The following is a 15,325-nucleotide window of genomic DNA, read 5'->3' on the forward strand; positions in this document are numbered from 1 at the left end:
GTCTCTCCCAAAGTCTCGCAGTCCCTTGCATGCCATTCTGGACACAGAACAAGGAAGCACAATAAATGTCCTAGGAATCAAGAATCCAGCAGACAGATCGTCCAAGGAGGGAGCACCATAGGTCCTTCCTGGCTTTGGGCAGAGTATCCAGGAAATCGTGGAGGTGGTAAGCCGGCTTCAGAAGAGGAAGGCAGAGTGGACTGTGCCTTAGGTGGTATCACTAGCCAAGTTGAATCCGTGCTGATCTCATCCCATCTGGATCCACACAGGTTGGAAAGAGAAGACCCCCCAACTGAGGATCCCAACCACTTGTCCTGAGAACCAAGGATATCACTTCCAGGGGTCATGCAAGTCATGGCACTTCTTTCCTTCTTGTAGGGCTAGGTGGTAGTTGGGAGCAATAGAACTATATTAAACCGAGAGAAGAGAATAGCACATGCAGAAAGAAAGTCTTTTTTTTTTTTCCACGTGGAGAGGTTTAATGAGAGAAGAAGAGGAGAGGAGAGGAAAGGCCGGCCATGAGCACGTGGAGGGAAGAGGTGGAGGTAGAGAGAAAGGACAGGGAAGAGAGGAAGAGCAGGGAAGAGAAGAGAACAAAGAGAGGAGAAAGAAAGTCTTTTACACAGGCAAATAGGCCAAAAACCACAATAGTTCATGTAGAGATTCGGGAATGCGCATTCATGCATTTCCTGTCAGAACAGTTGGGCCAGATTTTCAGGAATTCTCACCATTAACATGTTAAATGCAAACAAAGGAGCAAACACACACACACACACACACACACGCAAATACACACACAGACACATACAAATAACACAAATAGAAATAGCACACACACAACAAAGCACACACACACGCACACACAAACACACACAGGCACACACAAACACACACACATACAAACACAGAGATAACACAAATACAAATAACACACACACAAAACAAGCACACACACACAGACACTCACACATGCACATGCAAACACACACAAATAACAGAAATACAAATAACACACACATACACATACACACTCACACAAACACACACACACACACACACACACACACACACACACGAGCATACACAAAAACCGGGCCAGCAAGTCTGACTTGTGAATGTGGAACAAAAGACCCAAAACCTGTGCTGAAAGACCTGTATAAGCCCTATGCTCCTTGAGGCAATGTGGCTGCATGCACCCAAGGACAACTGCCTACCTCTAGGCAATTGCAGTCTTCAGGTGGGTTTGGAGGGACCTCACATTATGGAATGCAGGGCCGTGCTAGGCTTGGGAAACTCAAGGATAAAAGACGGATACCTGAGAGTGTGGGATACACCTCACTGTGGGAGGAGGAAGGTATTCGGCTTGTCTGATTGAATCAGTGTCAATCCTGGAATGAATTGTTCATGATACTTTGGTTGCACTCCATTTCCAGGATGATGTTCATTTACAGTTTTGTGGCCTTACACACACTCTTCTTTAGGTTGACATTTTCCCTGCTTGTTTGCTTTAGCAAACAGTGCCATGTCTGCATTGAACACTGATCAGCTTTCCTTGTTATTTCCCTTTCAGACCTCTCATCCTGCCTCACTGCCTTCCCAAGTCTTACCACCCTTTGAATTGGAAAGCTCATGCCTAAACCAAACAGCCAATTCAACCACCCATACAAACACACAAGCAAACAAGCAAGCAAGCAAACAAACAAACAATGCAAACCTTTATTGAATGCAATGGGAAGTAGAACAAAGCAAGACAAAACAAAACAAAAGTAAACTAAACAAATGTGCTAGGAGTACATATAGAATGGGTGGTTTGTTAGTCAACTCACAGCTAAGCATAAGGCATTGGTAAGAAGTGCAGCAGTTCTTAGTCCCAAGGAAGAAGTCTTCATAACTCCTTCCTGGTTCAGTGTCCTGAGATGTGTAGCCTATACCTGGTGACCCATGAGATTTCCTGGAGTCTGCTGGAGCCAGTTCAATGGTGTGTTCTGTCAGTTGGGCTTTTCATTAGGCCTCCTTGATGTTTGAGGAGTCCCTGGTGATCTTGCCCTGTGCTCCTTCAGCAGAATCCCATGCTCAGAGCCCGTTTCCTCATCCCAGGGTCCTCATGTAGGCACTGCACATGGAAAACCCACGTGCATTTCCTCCTTCTAGTAAGCAAGATGCCTTCCATGGAAAGCACCCACTGTAATAGGGGTTTTGACGCATATATTTTTTGGGCTGTCTACATTCTCAAGTGTTGATTGCGGGTGTCTTCTGGATAGGAGCTTCCAGGCTGGGACTCAGAGAATATCCAGCAGAGCCTCATATTCTTCTTGAGAGAGAGGCAGCTCAGGTGTTGCATGCATTTGCTGAACTGCACCTTCCAGATGTACAGGGCCTGGGGAGAGCGTCTCCACTCGAACTTCCATCAGCAGTTGATCCAGGAAGAGTTCCAGAGGGCCCCTGTTGCATCCCTGAGTGAGAGCCTGTTCTTGGCCTTCTCCTTCAGGCTGTGCCCATTGTGGTAGCTGAGACTCTCTGGAGAAATTGGTTGGGTCGCTATAACTTGAGGATTCCTTGGAAACACAGTCCGTGGCAGCCAGTTGCAAGATGGTTTCCTGGACAACCCCGTGCTCCTTGCCACCAGGATTTCCATCCAGATCCACAGGGAATGGCCTGTCACCCTCCACTTGGTCTTCTTCCAGCAGTTCATCAAGGAGGAGTTCCAGAGTTCCTGGCCCGTATGCTTGAGTGGCTGTCTGTGATTGGCCTCGTCCTTCGGGCAGTGCCACTTGGGGATGCTGGGACTCTTCGTGGAAGTGGGGCTGGTCGCTGGAGCTCGAGTTCTCCATGCCCACACCTCCTGCAGCAGCCATCAATAACAGGTTGTCCGGTGCTGCCTCATCCTTGCCACTGAGACCTCCAGTTGCCTCATCCTGCACTTGTGAAGCAGGCACATCTTGATCTGGAGCGCGGGCTTGCCGCGCTCTTCTGTTCTGAAACCATATGTGGATCGTGTCCTCATTCAAACCTGTCCTTTGGCCCAGCTGCTCCCTGGTAGCAAAGCCTGGCAACGGGTTCCTCTCAAAGGCTTGCACTAGGATCCTGCGCTGTTGCAAGTTGAGTCGAGTGCGAGGCCTTTTGCTGTCCGAGGGCATGCTGCTACCTTGTGACCTGGAGCCAAACCCTTCCTCGAGCTCTTGGGAGGCTAGCGGAATGGAGCCTCTGCTGGACCGCTTCGGGCCGTGCCTCACCTCTCCAGTGCGACTTCTTTGGTTCTGAAACCACACTCGGATGCGGGACGCAGGGAGCTGTATTTGCCTGGCCAGTTCCTGCCTGTCCCAGAAGCTCGGGTATTCTTGCTGAAAGCTGATAGCAGGGCCTTCTTTTGCCAGGCCTGCCAAACCGTCTTCCTGCGCCGGGATTCCCGCAGCACACAGCTGCTATCCACATTGCTTCCAGCTTCCATGCTCCTAAGGATTCGATGCCAGGAGTCCTCAAGCTGGAGAATATAGTCAGGACCGCTCCAGAGCAAGCGCAAGCTTCAGCAAATGCCAGCCGTAGGGCTGGGACCCCTGCCCTTAAATACCTCTCTCTCTGCTCCCGGAGCTCCGCCCACTCGAAAGGAGCCGTGGGCTACAGTCGTCCTCCTTGAATCAAGGTCATGCCAGGAAGCTCTACACCTGCCAAGCCTCCCACCTGAGAACGGGAGACCCGGAACAAGACCTCAAGAAACCTATCAGACTCAGCAAAGTCTCTCCCAAAGTCTCGCAGTCCCTTGCATGCCATTCTGGACACAGAACAAGGAAGCACAATAAATGTCCTAGGAATCAAGAATCCAGCAGACAGATCGTCCAAGGAGGGAGCACCATAGGTCCTTCCTGGCTTTGGGCAGAGTATCCAGGAAATCGTGGAGGTGGTAAGCCGGCTTCAGAAGAGGAAGGCAGAGTGGACTGTGCCTTAGGTGGTATCACTAGCCAAGTTGAATCCGTGCTGATCTCATCCCATCTGGATCCACACAGGTTGGAAAGAGAAGACCCCCCAACTGAGGATCCCAACCACTTGTCCTGAGAACCAAGGATATCACTTCCAGGGGTCATGCAAGTCATGGCACTTCTTTCCTTCTTGTAGGGCTAGGTGGTAGTTGGGAGCAATAGAACTCTATTAAACCGAGAGAAGAGAATAGCACATGCAGAAAGAAAGTCTTTTTTTTTTTTTCCACGTGGGGAGGTTTAATGAGAGAAGAAGAGGAGAGGAGAGGAAAGGCCGGCCATGAGCACGTGGAGGGAAGAGGTGGAGGTAGAGAGAAAGGACAGGGAAGAGAGGAAGAGCAGGGAAGAGAAGAGAACAAAGAGAGGAGAAAGAAAGTCTTTTACACAGGCAAATAGGCCAAAAACCACAATAGTTCATGTAGAGATTCGGGAATGCGCATTCATGCATTTCCTGTCAGAACAGTTGGGCCAGATTTTCAGGAATTCTCACCATTAACATGTTAAATGCAAACAAAGGAGCAAACACACACACACACACACACACACACACACACACACGCAAATACACACACAGACACATACAAATAACACACATAGAAATAGCACACACACAACAAAGCACACACACACGCACACACAAACACACACAGGCACACACAAAAACACACACATACACACACAGAGATAACACAAATACAAATAACACACACACAAAACAAGCACACACACACAGACACTCACACATGCACATGCAAACACACACAAATAACAGAAATACAAATAACACACACATACACATACACACTCACACACACACACACACACACACACACACACACACACACGAGCATACACAAAAACCGGGCCAGCAAGTCTGACTTGTGAATGTGGAACAAAAGACCCAAAACCTGTGCTGAAAGACCTGTATAAGCCCTATGCTCCTTGAGGCAATGTGGCTGCATGCACCCAAGGACAACTGCCTACCTCTAGGCAATTGCAGTCTTCAGGTGGGTTTGGAGGGACCTCACATTATGGAATGCAGGGCCGTGCTAGGCTTGGGAAACTCAAGGATAAAAGACGGATACCTGAGAGTGTGGGATACACCTCACTGTGGGAGGAGGAAGGTATTCGGCTTGTCTGATTGAATCAGTGTCAATCCTGGAATGAATTGTTCATGATACTTTGGTTGCACTCCATTTCCAGGATGATGTTCATTTACAGTTTTGTGGCCTTACACACACTCTTCTTTAGGTTGACATTTTCCCTGCTTTTTTGCTTTAGCAAACAGTGCCATGTCTGCATTGAACACTGATCAGCTTTCCTTGTTATTTCCCTTTCAGACCTCTCATCCTGCCTCACTGCCTTCCCAAGTCTTACCACCCTTTGAATTGGAAAGCTCATGCCTAAACCAAACAGCCAATTCAACCACCCATACAAACACACAAGCAAACAAGCAAGCAAGCAAACAAACAAACAATGCAAACCTTTATTGAATGCAATGGGAAGTAGAACAAAGCAAGACAAAACAAAACAAAAGTAAACTAAACAAATGTGCTAGGAGTACATATAGAATGGGTGGTTTGTTAGTCAACTCACAGCTAAGCATAAGGCATTGGTAAGAAGTGCAGCAGTTCTTAGTCCCAAGGAAGAAGTCTTCATAACTCCTTCCTGGTTCAGTGTCCTGAGATGTGTAGCCTATACCTGGTGACCCATGAGATTTCCTGGAGTCTGCTGGAGCCAGTTCAATGGTGTGTTCTGTCAGTTGGGCTTTTCATTAGGCCTCCTTGATGTTTGAGGAGTCCCTGGTGATCTTGCCCTGTGCTCCTTCAGCAGAATCCCATGCTCAGAGCCCGTTTCCTCATCCCAGGGTCCTCATGTAGGCACTGCACATGGAAAACCCACGTGCATTTCCTCCTTCTAGTAAGCAAGATGCCTTCCATGGAAAGCACCCACTGTAATAGGGGTTTTGATGCATATACTTTTTGGGCTGTCTACATTCTCAAGTGTTGATTGCGGGTGTCTTCTGGATAGGAGCTTCCAGGCTGGGACTCAGAGAATATCCAGCAGAGCCTCATATTCTTCTTGAGAGAGAGGCAGCTCAGGTGTTGCATGCATTTGCTGAACTGCACCTTCCAGATGTACAGGGCCTGGGGAGAGCGTCTCCACTCGAACTTCCATCAGCAGTTGATCCAGGAAGAGTTCCAGAGGGCCCCTGTTGCATCCCTGAGTGAGAGCCTGTTCTTGGCCTTGTCCTTCAGGCTGTGCCCATTGTGGTAGCTGAGACTCTCTGGAGAAATTGGTTGGGTCGCTATAACTTGAGGATTCCTTGGAAACACAGTCCGTGGCAGCCAGTTGCAAGATGGTTTCCTGGACAACCCCGTGCTCCTTGCCACCAGGATTTCCATCCAGATCCACAGGGAATGGCCTGTCACCCTCCACTTGGTCTTCTTCCAGCAGTTCATCAAGGAGGAGTTCCAGAGTTCCTGGCCCGTATGCTTGAGTGGCTGTCTGTGATTGGCCTCGTCCTTCGGGCAGTGCCACTTGGGGATGCTGGGACTCTTCGTGGAAGTGGGGCTGGTCGCTGGAGCTCGAGTTCTCCATGCCCACACCTCCTGCAGCAGCCATCAATAACAGGTTGTCCGGTGCTGCCTCATCCTTGCCACTGAGACCTCCAGTTGCCACATCCTGCACTTGTGAAGCAGGCACATCTTGATCTGGAGCGCGGGCTTGCCGCGCTCTTCTGTTCTGAAACCATATGTGGATCGTGTCCTCATTCAAACCTGTCCTTTGGCCCAGCTGCTCCCTGGTAGCAAAGCCTGGCAACGGGTTCCTCTCAAAGGCTTGCACTAGGATCCTGCGCTGTTGCAAGTTGAGTCGAGTGCGAGGCCTTTTGCTGTCCGAGGGCATGCTGCTACCTTGTGACCTGGAGCCAAACCCTTCCTCGAGCTCTTGGGAGGCTAGCGGAATGGAGCCTCTGCTGGACCGCTTTGGGCCGTGCCTCACATCTCCAGTGCGACTTCTTTGGTTCTGAAACCACACTCGGATGCGGGACGCAGGGAGCTGTATTTGCCTGGCCAGTTCCTGCCTGTCCCAGAAGCTCGGGTATTTGTTCTTGCTGAAAGCTGATAGCAGGGCCTTCTTTTGCCAGGCCTGCCAAACCGTCTTCCTGCGCCGGGATTCCCGCAGCACACAGCTGCTATCCACATTGCTTCCAGCTTCCATGCTCCTAAGCATTCGATGCCAGGAGTCCTCAAGCTGGAGAATATAGTCAGGACCGCACCAGAGCAAGCGCAAGCTTGAGCAAATGCCAGCCGTAGGGCTGGGACCCCTGCCCTTAAGTACCTCTCTCTCTGCTCCCGGAGCTCCGCCCACTCGAAAGGAGCCGTGGGCTACAGTCGTCCTCCTTGAATCAAGGTCATGCCAGGAAGCTCTACACCTGCCAAGCCTCCCACCTGAGAACGGGAGACCCGGAACAAGACCTCAAGAAACCTATCAGACTCAGCAAAGTCTCTCCCAAAGTCTCGCAGTCCCTTGCATGCCATTCTGGACACAGAACAAGGAAGCACAATAAATGTCCTAGGAATCAAGAATCCAGCAGACAGATCGTCCAAGGAGGGAGCACCATAGGTCCTTCCTGGCTTTGGGCAGAGGATCCAGGAAATCGTGGAGGTGGTAAGCCGGCTTCAGAAGAGGAAGGCAGAGTGGACTGTGCCTTAGGTGGTATCACTAGCCAAGTTGAATCCGTGCTGATCTCATCCCATCTGGATCCACACAGGTTGGAAAGAGAAGACCCCCCAACTGAGGATCCCAACCACTTGTCCTGAGAACCAAGGATATCACTTCCAGGGGTCATGCAAGTCATGGCACTTCTTTCCTTCTTGTAGGGCTAGGTGGTAGTTGGGAGCAACAGAACTCTATTAAACCGAGAGAAGAGAATAGCACATGCAGAAAGAAAGTCTTTTACACAGGCAAATAGGCCAAAAACCACAATAGTTCATGTAGAGATTCGGGAATGCGCATTCATGCATTTCCTGTCAGAACAGTTGGGCCAGATTTTCAGGAATTCTCACCATTAACATGTTAAATGCAAACAAAGGTGCAAACACACACACACACACACACACACGCAAACACACACACAGACACATACAAATAACACAAATAGAAATAGCACACACACAACAAAGCACACACACGCACACACAAACACACACAGGCAAACACAAACACACACACATACACACACAGAGATAACACAAATACAAATAACACACACACAAAACAAGCACACACACACAGACACTCACACATGCACATGCAAACACACACAAATAACAGAAATACAAATAACACACACATACACATACACACTCACACACACACACACACACACACACACACATACACGAGCATACACAAAAACCGGGCCAGCAAGTCTGACTTGTGAATGTGGAACAAAAGACCCAAAACCTGTGCTGAAAGACCTGTATAAGCCCTATGCTCCTTGAGGCAATGTGGCTGCATGCACCCAAGGACAACTGCCTAGCTCTAGGCAATTGCAGTCTTCAGGTGGGTTTGGAGGGACCTCACATTAGGGAATGCAGGGCCGTGCTAGGCTTGGGAAACTCAAGGATAAAAGACGGATACCTGAGAGTGTGGGATACACCTCACTGTGGGAGGAGGAAGGTATTCGGCTCGTCTGATTGAATCAGTGTCAATCCTGGAATGAATTGTTCACGATACTTTGGTTGCACTCCATTTCCAGGATGATGTTCATTTACAGTTTTGTGGCCTTACACACACTCTTCTTTAGGTTGACATTTTCCCTGCTTGTTTGCTTTAGCAAACAGTGCCATGTCTGCATTGAACACTGATCAGCTTTCCTTGTTATTTCCCTTTCAGACCTCTCATCCTGCCTCACTGCCTTCCCAAGTCTTACCACCCTTTGAATTGGAAAGCTCATGCCTAAAGCAAACAGCCAATTCAACCACCCATACAAACACACAAGCAAACAAGCAAGCAAGCAAACAAACAAACAATGCAAACCTTTATTGAATGCAATGGGAAGTAGAACAAAGCAAGACAAAACAAAACAAAAGTAAACTAAACAAATGTGCTAGGAGTACATATAGAATGGGTGGTTTGTTAGTCAACTCACAGCTAAGCATAAGGCATTGGTAAGAAGTGCAGCAGTTCTTAGTCCCAAGGAAGAAGTCTTCATAACTCCTTCCTGGTTCAGTGTCCTGAGATGTGTAGCCTATACCTGGTGACCCATGAGATTTCCTGGAGTCTGCTGGAGCCAGTTCAATGGTGTGTTCTGTCAGTTGGGCTTTTCATTAGGCCTCCTTGATGTTTTAGGAGTCCCTGGTGATCTTGCCCTGTGCTCCTTCAGCAGAATCCCATGCTCAGAGCCCGTTTCCTCATCCCAGGGTCCTCATGTAGGCACTGCACATGGAAAACCCACGTGCATTTCCTCCTTCTAGTAAGCAAGATGCCTTCCATCGAAAGCACCCACTGTAATAGGGGTTTTGATGCATATACTTTTTGGGCTGTCTACATTCTCAAGTGTTGATTGCGGGTGTCTTCTGGATAGGAGCTTCCAGGCTGGGACTCAGAGAATATCCAGCAGAGCCTCATATTCTTCTTGAGAGAGAGGCAGCTCAGGTGTTGCATGCATTTGCTGAACTGCACCTTCCAGATGTACAGGGCCTGGGGAGAGCGTCTCCACTCGAACTTCCATCAGCAGTTGATCCAGGAAGAGTTCCAGAGGGCCCCTGTTGCATCCCTGAGTGAGAGCCTGTTCTTGGCCTTGTCCTTCAGGCTGTGCCCATTGTGGTAGCTGAGACTCTCTGGAGAAATTGGTTGGGTCGCTATAACTTGAGGATTCCTTGGAAACACAGTCCGTGGCAGCCAGTTGCAAGATGGTTTCCTGGACAACCCCGTGCTCCTTGCCACCAGGATTTCCATCCAGATCCACAGGGAATGGCCTGTCACCCTCCACTTGGTCTTCTTCCAGCAGTTCATCAAGGAGGACTTCCAGAGTTCCTGGCTCGTATGCTTGAGTGGCTGTCTGTGATTGGCCTCGTCCTTCGGGCAGTGCCACTTGGGGATGCTGGGACTCTTCGTGGAAGTGGGGCTGGTCGCTGGAGCTCGAGTTCTCCATGCCCACACCTCCTGCAGCAGCCATCAATAACAGGTTGTCCGGTGCTGCCTCATCCTTGCCACTGAGACCTCCAGTTGCCACATCCTGCACTTGTGAAGCAGGCACATCTTGATCTGGAGCGCGGGCTTCCCGTGGTCTTCTGTTCTGAAACCATATGTGGATCGTGTCCTCATTCAAACCTGTCCTTTGGCCCAGCTGCTCCCTGGTAGCAAAGCCTGGCAACGGGTTCCTCTCAAAGGCTTGCACTAGGATCCTGCGCTGTTGCAAGTTGAGTCGAGTGCGAGGCCTTTTGCTGTCCGAGGGCATGCTGCTACCTTGTGACCTGGAGCCAAACCCTTCCTCGAGCTCTTGGGAGGCTAGCGGAATGGAGCCTCTGCTGGACCGCTTTGGGCCGTGCATCACCACTCCAGTGCGACTTCTTTCGTTCTGAAACCACACTCGGATGCGGGACGCAGGGAGCTGTATTTGCCTGGCCAGTTCCTGCCTGTCCCAGAAGCTCGGGTATTTGTTCTTGCTGAAAGCTGATAGCAGGGCCTTCCTTTGCCAGGCCTGCCAAACCGTCTTCCTGCGCCGGGATTCCCGCAGCACACAGCTGCTATCCACATTGCTTCCAGCTTCCATGCTCCTAAGCATTCGATGCCAGGAGTCCTCAAGCTGGAGAATATAGTCAGGACCGCTCCAGAGCAAGCGCAAGCTTGAGCAAATGCCAGCCGTAGGGCTGGGACCCCTGCCCTTAAGTACCTCTCTCTCTGCTCCCGGAGCTCCGCCCACTCGAAAGGAGCCGTGGGCTACAGTCGTCCTCCTTGAATCAAGGTCATGCCAGGAATCTCTACACCTGCCAAGCCTCCCACCTGAGAACGGGAGACCCGGAACAAGACCTCAAGAAACCTATCAGACTCAGCAAAGTCTCTCCCAAAGTCTCGCAGTCCCTTGCATGCCATTCTGGACACAGAACAAGGAAGCACAATAAATGTCCTAGGAATCAAGAATCCAGCAGACAGATCGTCCAAGGAGGGAGCACCATAGGTCCTTCCTGGCTTTGGGCAGAGTATCCAAAAAATCGTGGAGGTGGTAAGCCGGCTTCAGAAGAGGAAGGCAGAGTGGACTGTGCCTTAGGTGGTATCACTAGCCAAGTTGAATCCGTGCTGATCTCATCCCATCTGGATCCACACAGGTTGGAAAGAGAAGACACCCAACTGAGGATCCCAACCACATGTTCTGAGACCCAAGGACATCACTTCCAGGGGTCATGCAAGTCATGGCACTTCCTTCCTGCTTGTAGGGCTAGGTGGTAGTTGGGAGCAACAGAACAATATTGAACCGAGAGAAGAGAATAGCACATGCAGAAAGAAAGTCTTTTACACAGGCAAATAGGACGAAAACCACAATAGTTCATGTAGAGATACGGGAAAGCGTATTCATGTATTTACTGTCAGACCAGTTGGGCCAGATTTTCAGGAATTCTCACAATTAACATGTTCCATGAAACACAGGCGCAAACACACACACACACACACACACACACACACAAACAGACACACATATACACACAAATAACACAAATAGAAATAGCACACACACACAACAAAGCACACACACACGCACACACAAACACACACACATACACACACAGAGATAACACAAATACAAATAACACACACACAAAACAAGCACACACACAGACACTCACACATGCACATGCAAAGACACACAAATAACACAAATACAAATAACACACACATACACACACACACTCACACACACACACACACACACACACACACACACGAGCATACACAAAAACCGGGCCAGCAAGTCTGACTTGTGAATGTGGAACAAAAGACCCAAAACCTGTGCTGAAAGACCTGTAGAAGCCCTATGCTCCTTGAGGCAATGTGGCTGCATGCACCCAAGGACAACTGCCTACCTCTAGGCAATTGCAGTCTTCAGGTGGGTTTGGAGGGACCTCACATTAGGGAATGCAGGGCCGTGCTAGGCTTGGGAAACTCAAGGATAAAAGACGGATACCTGAGAGTGTGGGATACACCTCACTGTGGGAGGAGGAAGGTATTCGGCTCGTCTGATTGAATCAGTGTCAATCCTGGAATGAATTGTTCACGATACTTTGGTTGCACTCCATTTCCAAGATGATGTTCATTTACAGTTTTGTGTCCTTACACACACTCTTCTTTAGGTTGACATTTTCCCTGCTTGTTTGCTTTAGCAAACAGTGCCATGTCTGCATTGAACACTGATCAGCTTTCCTTGTTATTTCCCTTTCAGACCTCTCATCCTGCCTCACTGCCTTCCCAAGTCTTACCACCCTTTGAATAGGAAAGCTCATGCCTAAAGCAAACAGCCAATTCAACCACCCATACAAACACACAAGCAAACAAGCAAGCAAGCAAACAAACAAACAATGCAAACCTTTATTGAATGCAATGGGAAGTAGAACAAAGCAAGACAAAACAAAACAAAAGTAAACTAAACAAATGTGCTAGGAGTACATATAGAATGGGTGGTTTGTTAGTCAACTCACAGCTAAGCATAAGGCATTGGTAAGAAGTGCAGCAGTTCTTAGTCCCAAGGAAGAAGTCTTCATAACTCCTTCCTGGTTCAGTGTCCTGAGATGTGTAGCCTATACCTGGTGACCCATGAGATTTCCTGGAGTCTGCTGGAGCCAGTTCAATGGTGTGTTCTGTCAGTTGGGCTTTTCATTAGGCCTCCTTGATGTTTGAGGAGTCCCTGGTGATCTTGCCCTGTGCTCCTTCAGCAGAATCCCATGCTCAGAGCCCGTTTCCTCATCCCAGGGTCCTCATGTAGGCACTGCACATGGAAAACCCACGTGCATTTCCTCCTTCTAGTAAGCAAGATGCTTTCCATCGAAAGCACCCACTGTAATAGGGGTTTTGATGCATATACTTTTTGGGCTGTCTACATTCTCAAGTGTTGATTGCGGGTGTCTTCTGGATAGGAGCTTCCAGGCTGGGACTCAGAGAATATCCAGCAGAGCCTCATATTCTTCTTGAGAGAGAGGCAGCTCAGGTGTTGCATCCATTTGCTTCCCTCCACCTTCCAGATGTACAGGGCCTGTGGAGACCGTCTCCACTCGAACTTCCATCAGCAGTTGATCCAGGAAGAGTTCCAGAGGGCCCCTGTTGCATCCCTGAGTGAGAGCCTGTTCTTGGCCTTGTCCTTCAGGCTGTGCCCATTGTGGTAGCTGAGACTCTCTGGAGAAATTGGTTGGGTCGCTATAACTTGAGGATTCCTTGGAAACACAGTCCGTGGCAGCCAGTTGCAAGATGGTTTCCTGGACAACCCCGTGCTCCTTGCCACCAGGATTTCCATCCAGATCCACAGGGAATGGCCTGTCACCCTCCACTTGGTCTTCTTCCAGCAGTTCATCAAGGAGGAGTTCCAGAGTTCCTGGCTCGTATGCTTGAGTGGCTGTCTGTGATTGGCCTCGTCCTTCGGGCAGTGCCACTTGGGGATGCTGGGACTCTTCGTGGAAGTGGGGCTGGTCGCTGGAGCTCGAGTTCTCCATGCCCACACCTCCTGCAGCAGCCATCAATAACAGGTTGTCCGGTGCTGCCTCATCCTTGCCACTGAGACCTCCAGTTGCCACATCCTGCACTTGTGAAGCAGGCACATCTTGATCTGGAGCGCGGGCTTGCCGCGCTCTTCTGTTCTGAAACCATATGTGGAACGTGTCCTCATTCAAACCTGTCCTTTGGCCCAGCTGCTCCCTGGTAGCAAAGCCTGGCAACGGGTTCCTCTCAAAGGCTTGTACTAGGATCCTGCGCTGTTGCAAGTTGAGTCGAGTGCGAGGCCTTTTGCTGTCCGAGGGCATGCTGCTACCTTGTGACCTGGAGCCAAACCCTTCCTCGAGCTCTTGGGAGGCTAGCGGAATGGAGCCTCTGCTGGACCGCTTTGGGCCGTGCATCACCACTCCAGTGCGACTTCTTTGGTTCTGAAACCACACTCGGATGCGGGACGCAGGGAGCTGTATTTGCCTGGCCAGTTCCTGCCTGTCCCAGAAGCTCGGGTATTTGTTCTTGCTGAAAGCTGATAGCAGGGCCTTCCTTTGCCAGGCCTGCCAAACCGTCTTCCTGCGCCGGGATTCCCGCAGCACACAGCTGCTATCCACATTGCTTCCAGCTTCCATGCTCCTAAGCATTCGATGCCAGGAGTCCTCAAGCTGGAGAATATAGTCAGGACCGCTCCAGAGCAAGCGCAAGCTTGAGCAAATGCCAGCCGTAGGGCTGGGACCCCTGCTCTTAAGTACCTCTCTCTCTGCTCCCGGAGCTCCGCCCACTCGAAAGGAGCCGTGGGCTACAGTCGTCCTCCTTGAATCAAGGTCATGCCAGGAAGCTCTACACCTGCCAAGCCTCCCACCTGAGAACGGGAGACCCGGAACAAGACCTCAAGAAACCTATCAGACTCAGCAAAGTCTCTCCCAAAGTCTCGCAGTCCCTTGCATGCCATTCTGGACACAGAACAAGGAAGCACAATAAATGTCCTAGGAATCAAGAATCCAGCAGACAGATCGTCCAAGGAGGGAGCACCATAGGTCCTTCCTGGCTTTGGGCAGAGTATCCAAAAAATCGTGGAGGTGGTAAGCCGGCTTCAGAAGAGGAAGGCAGAGTGGACTGTGCCTTAGGTGGTATCACTAGCCAAGTTGAATCCGTGCTGATCTCATCCCATCTGGATCCACACAGGTTGGAAAGAGAAGACACCCAACTGAGGATCCCAACCACATGTTCTGAGACCCAAGGACATCACTTCCAGGGGTCATGCAAGTCATGGCACTTCCTTCCTGCTTGTAGGGCTAGGTGGTAGTTGGGAGCAACAGAACAATATTGAACCGAGAGAAGAGAATAGCACATGCAGAAAGAAAGTCTTTTACACAGGCAAATAGGACGAAAACCACAATAGTTCATGTAGAGATACGGGAAAGCGTATTCATGTATTTACTGTCAGACCAGTTGGGCCAGATTTTCAGGAATTCTCACAATTAACATGTTCCATGAAACACAGGCGCAAACACACACACACACACACACACACACACACACACAAACAGACACACATATACACACAAATAACACAAATAGAAATAGCACACACACACAACAAAGCACACACACACGCACACACAAACACACACACATACACACACAGAGATAACACA

General features: G+C 49.7%; 1 protein-coding gene across 1 annotated transcript; it reads right to left on the reverse strand.

The window, feature by feature from the left end:
- Nucleotides 1–6,020: 6,020 nt before the first annotated feature.
- On the reverse strand, nucleotides 6,021–7,193 carry LOC147998677 (uncharacterized). The gene has a single exon (XM_087598766.1). It carries the CDS (start codon nucleotides 7,191–7,193, stop codon nucleotides 6,021–6,023), a length of 1,173 nt encoding a protein of 390 aa, XP_087454892.1.
- Nucleotides 7,194–15,325: the final 8,132 nt, after the last annotated feature.

The sequence above is a fragment of the Rattus norvegicus genome, chromosome 20, assembly GCF_021556685.1.
Source record: "Rattus norvegicus strain SHRSP/BbbUtx chromosome 20, alternate assembly SHRSP_T2T, whole genome shotgun sequence".
In the NCBI taxonomy this organism is placed as follows: domain Eukaryota; kingdom Metazoa; phylum Chordata; class Mammalia; order Rodentia; family Muridae; genus Rattus; species Rattus norvegicus.

What these genes read in the sequence shown, in the direction of transcription:
- LOC147998677 (XM_087598766.1), bottom strand. Translation starts at nt 7,193, where the DNA reads ATGGAAGCTGGAAGCAATGTGGATAGCAGCTGTGTGCTGCGGGAATCC.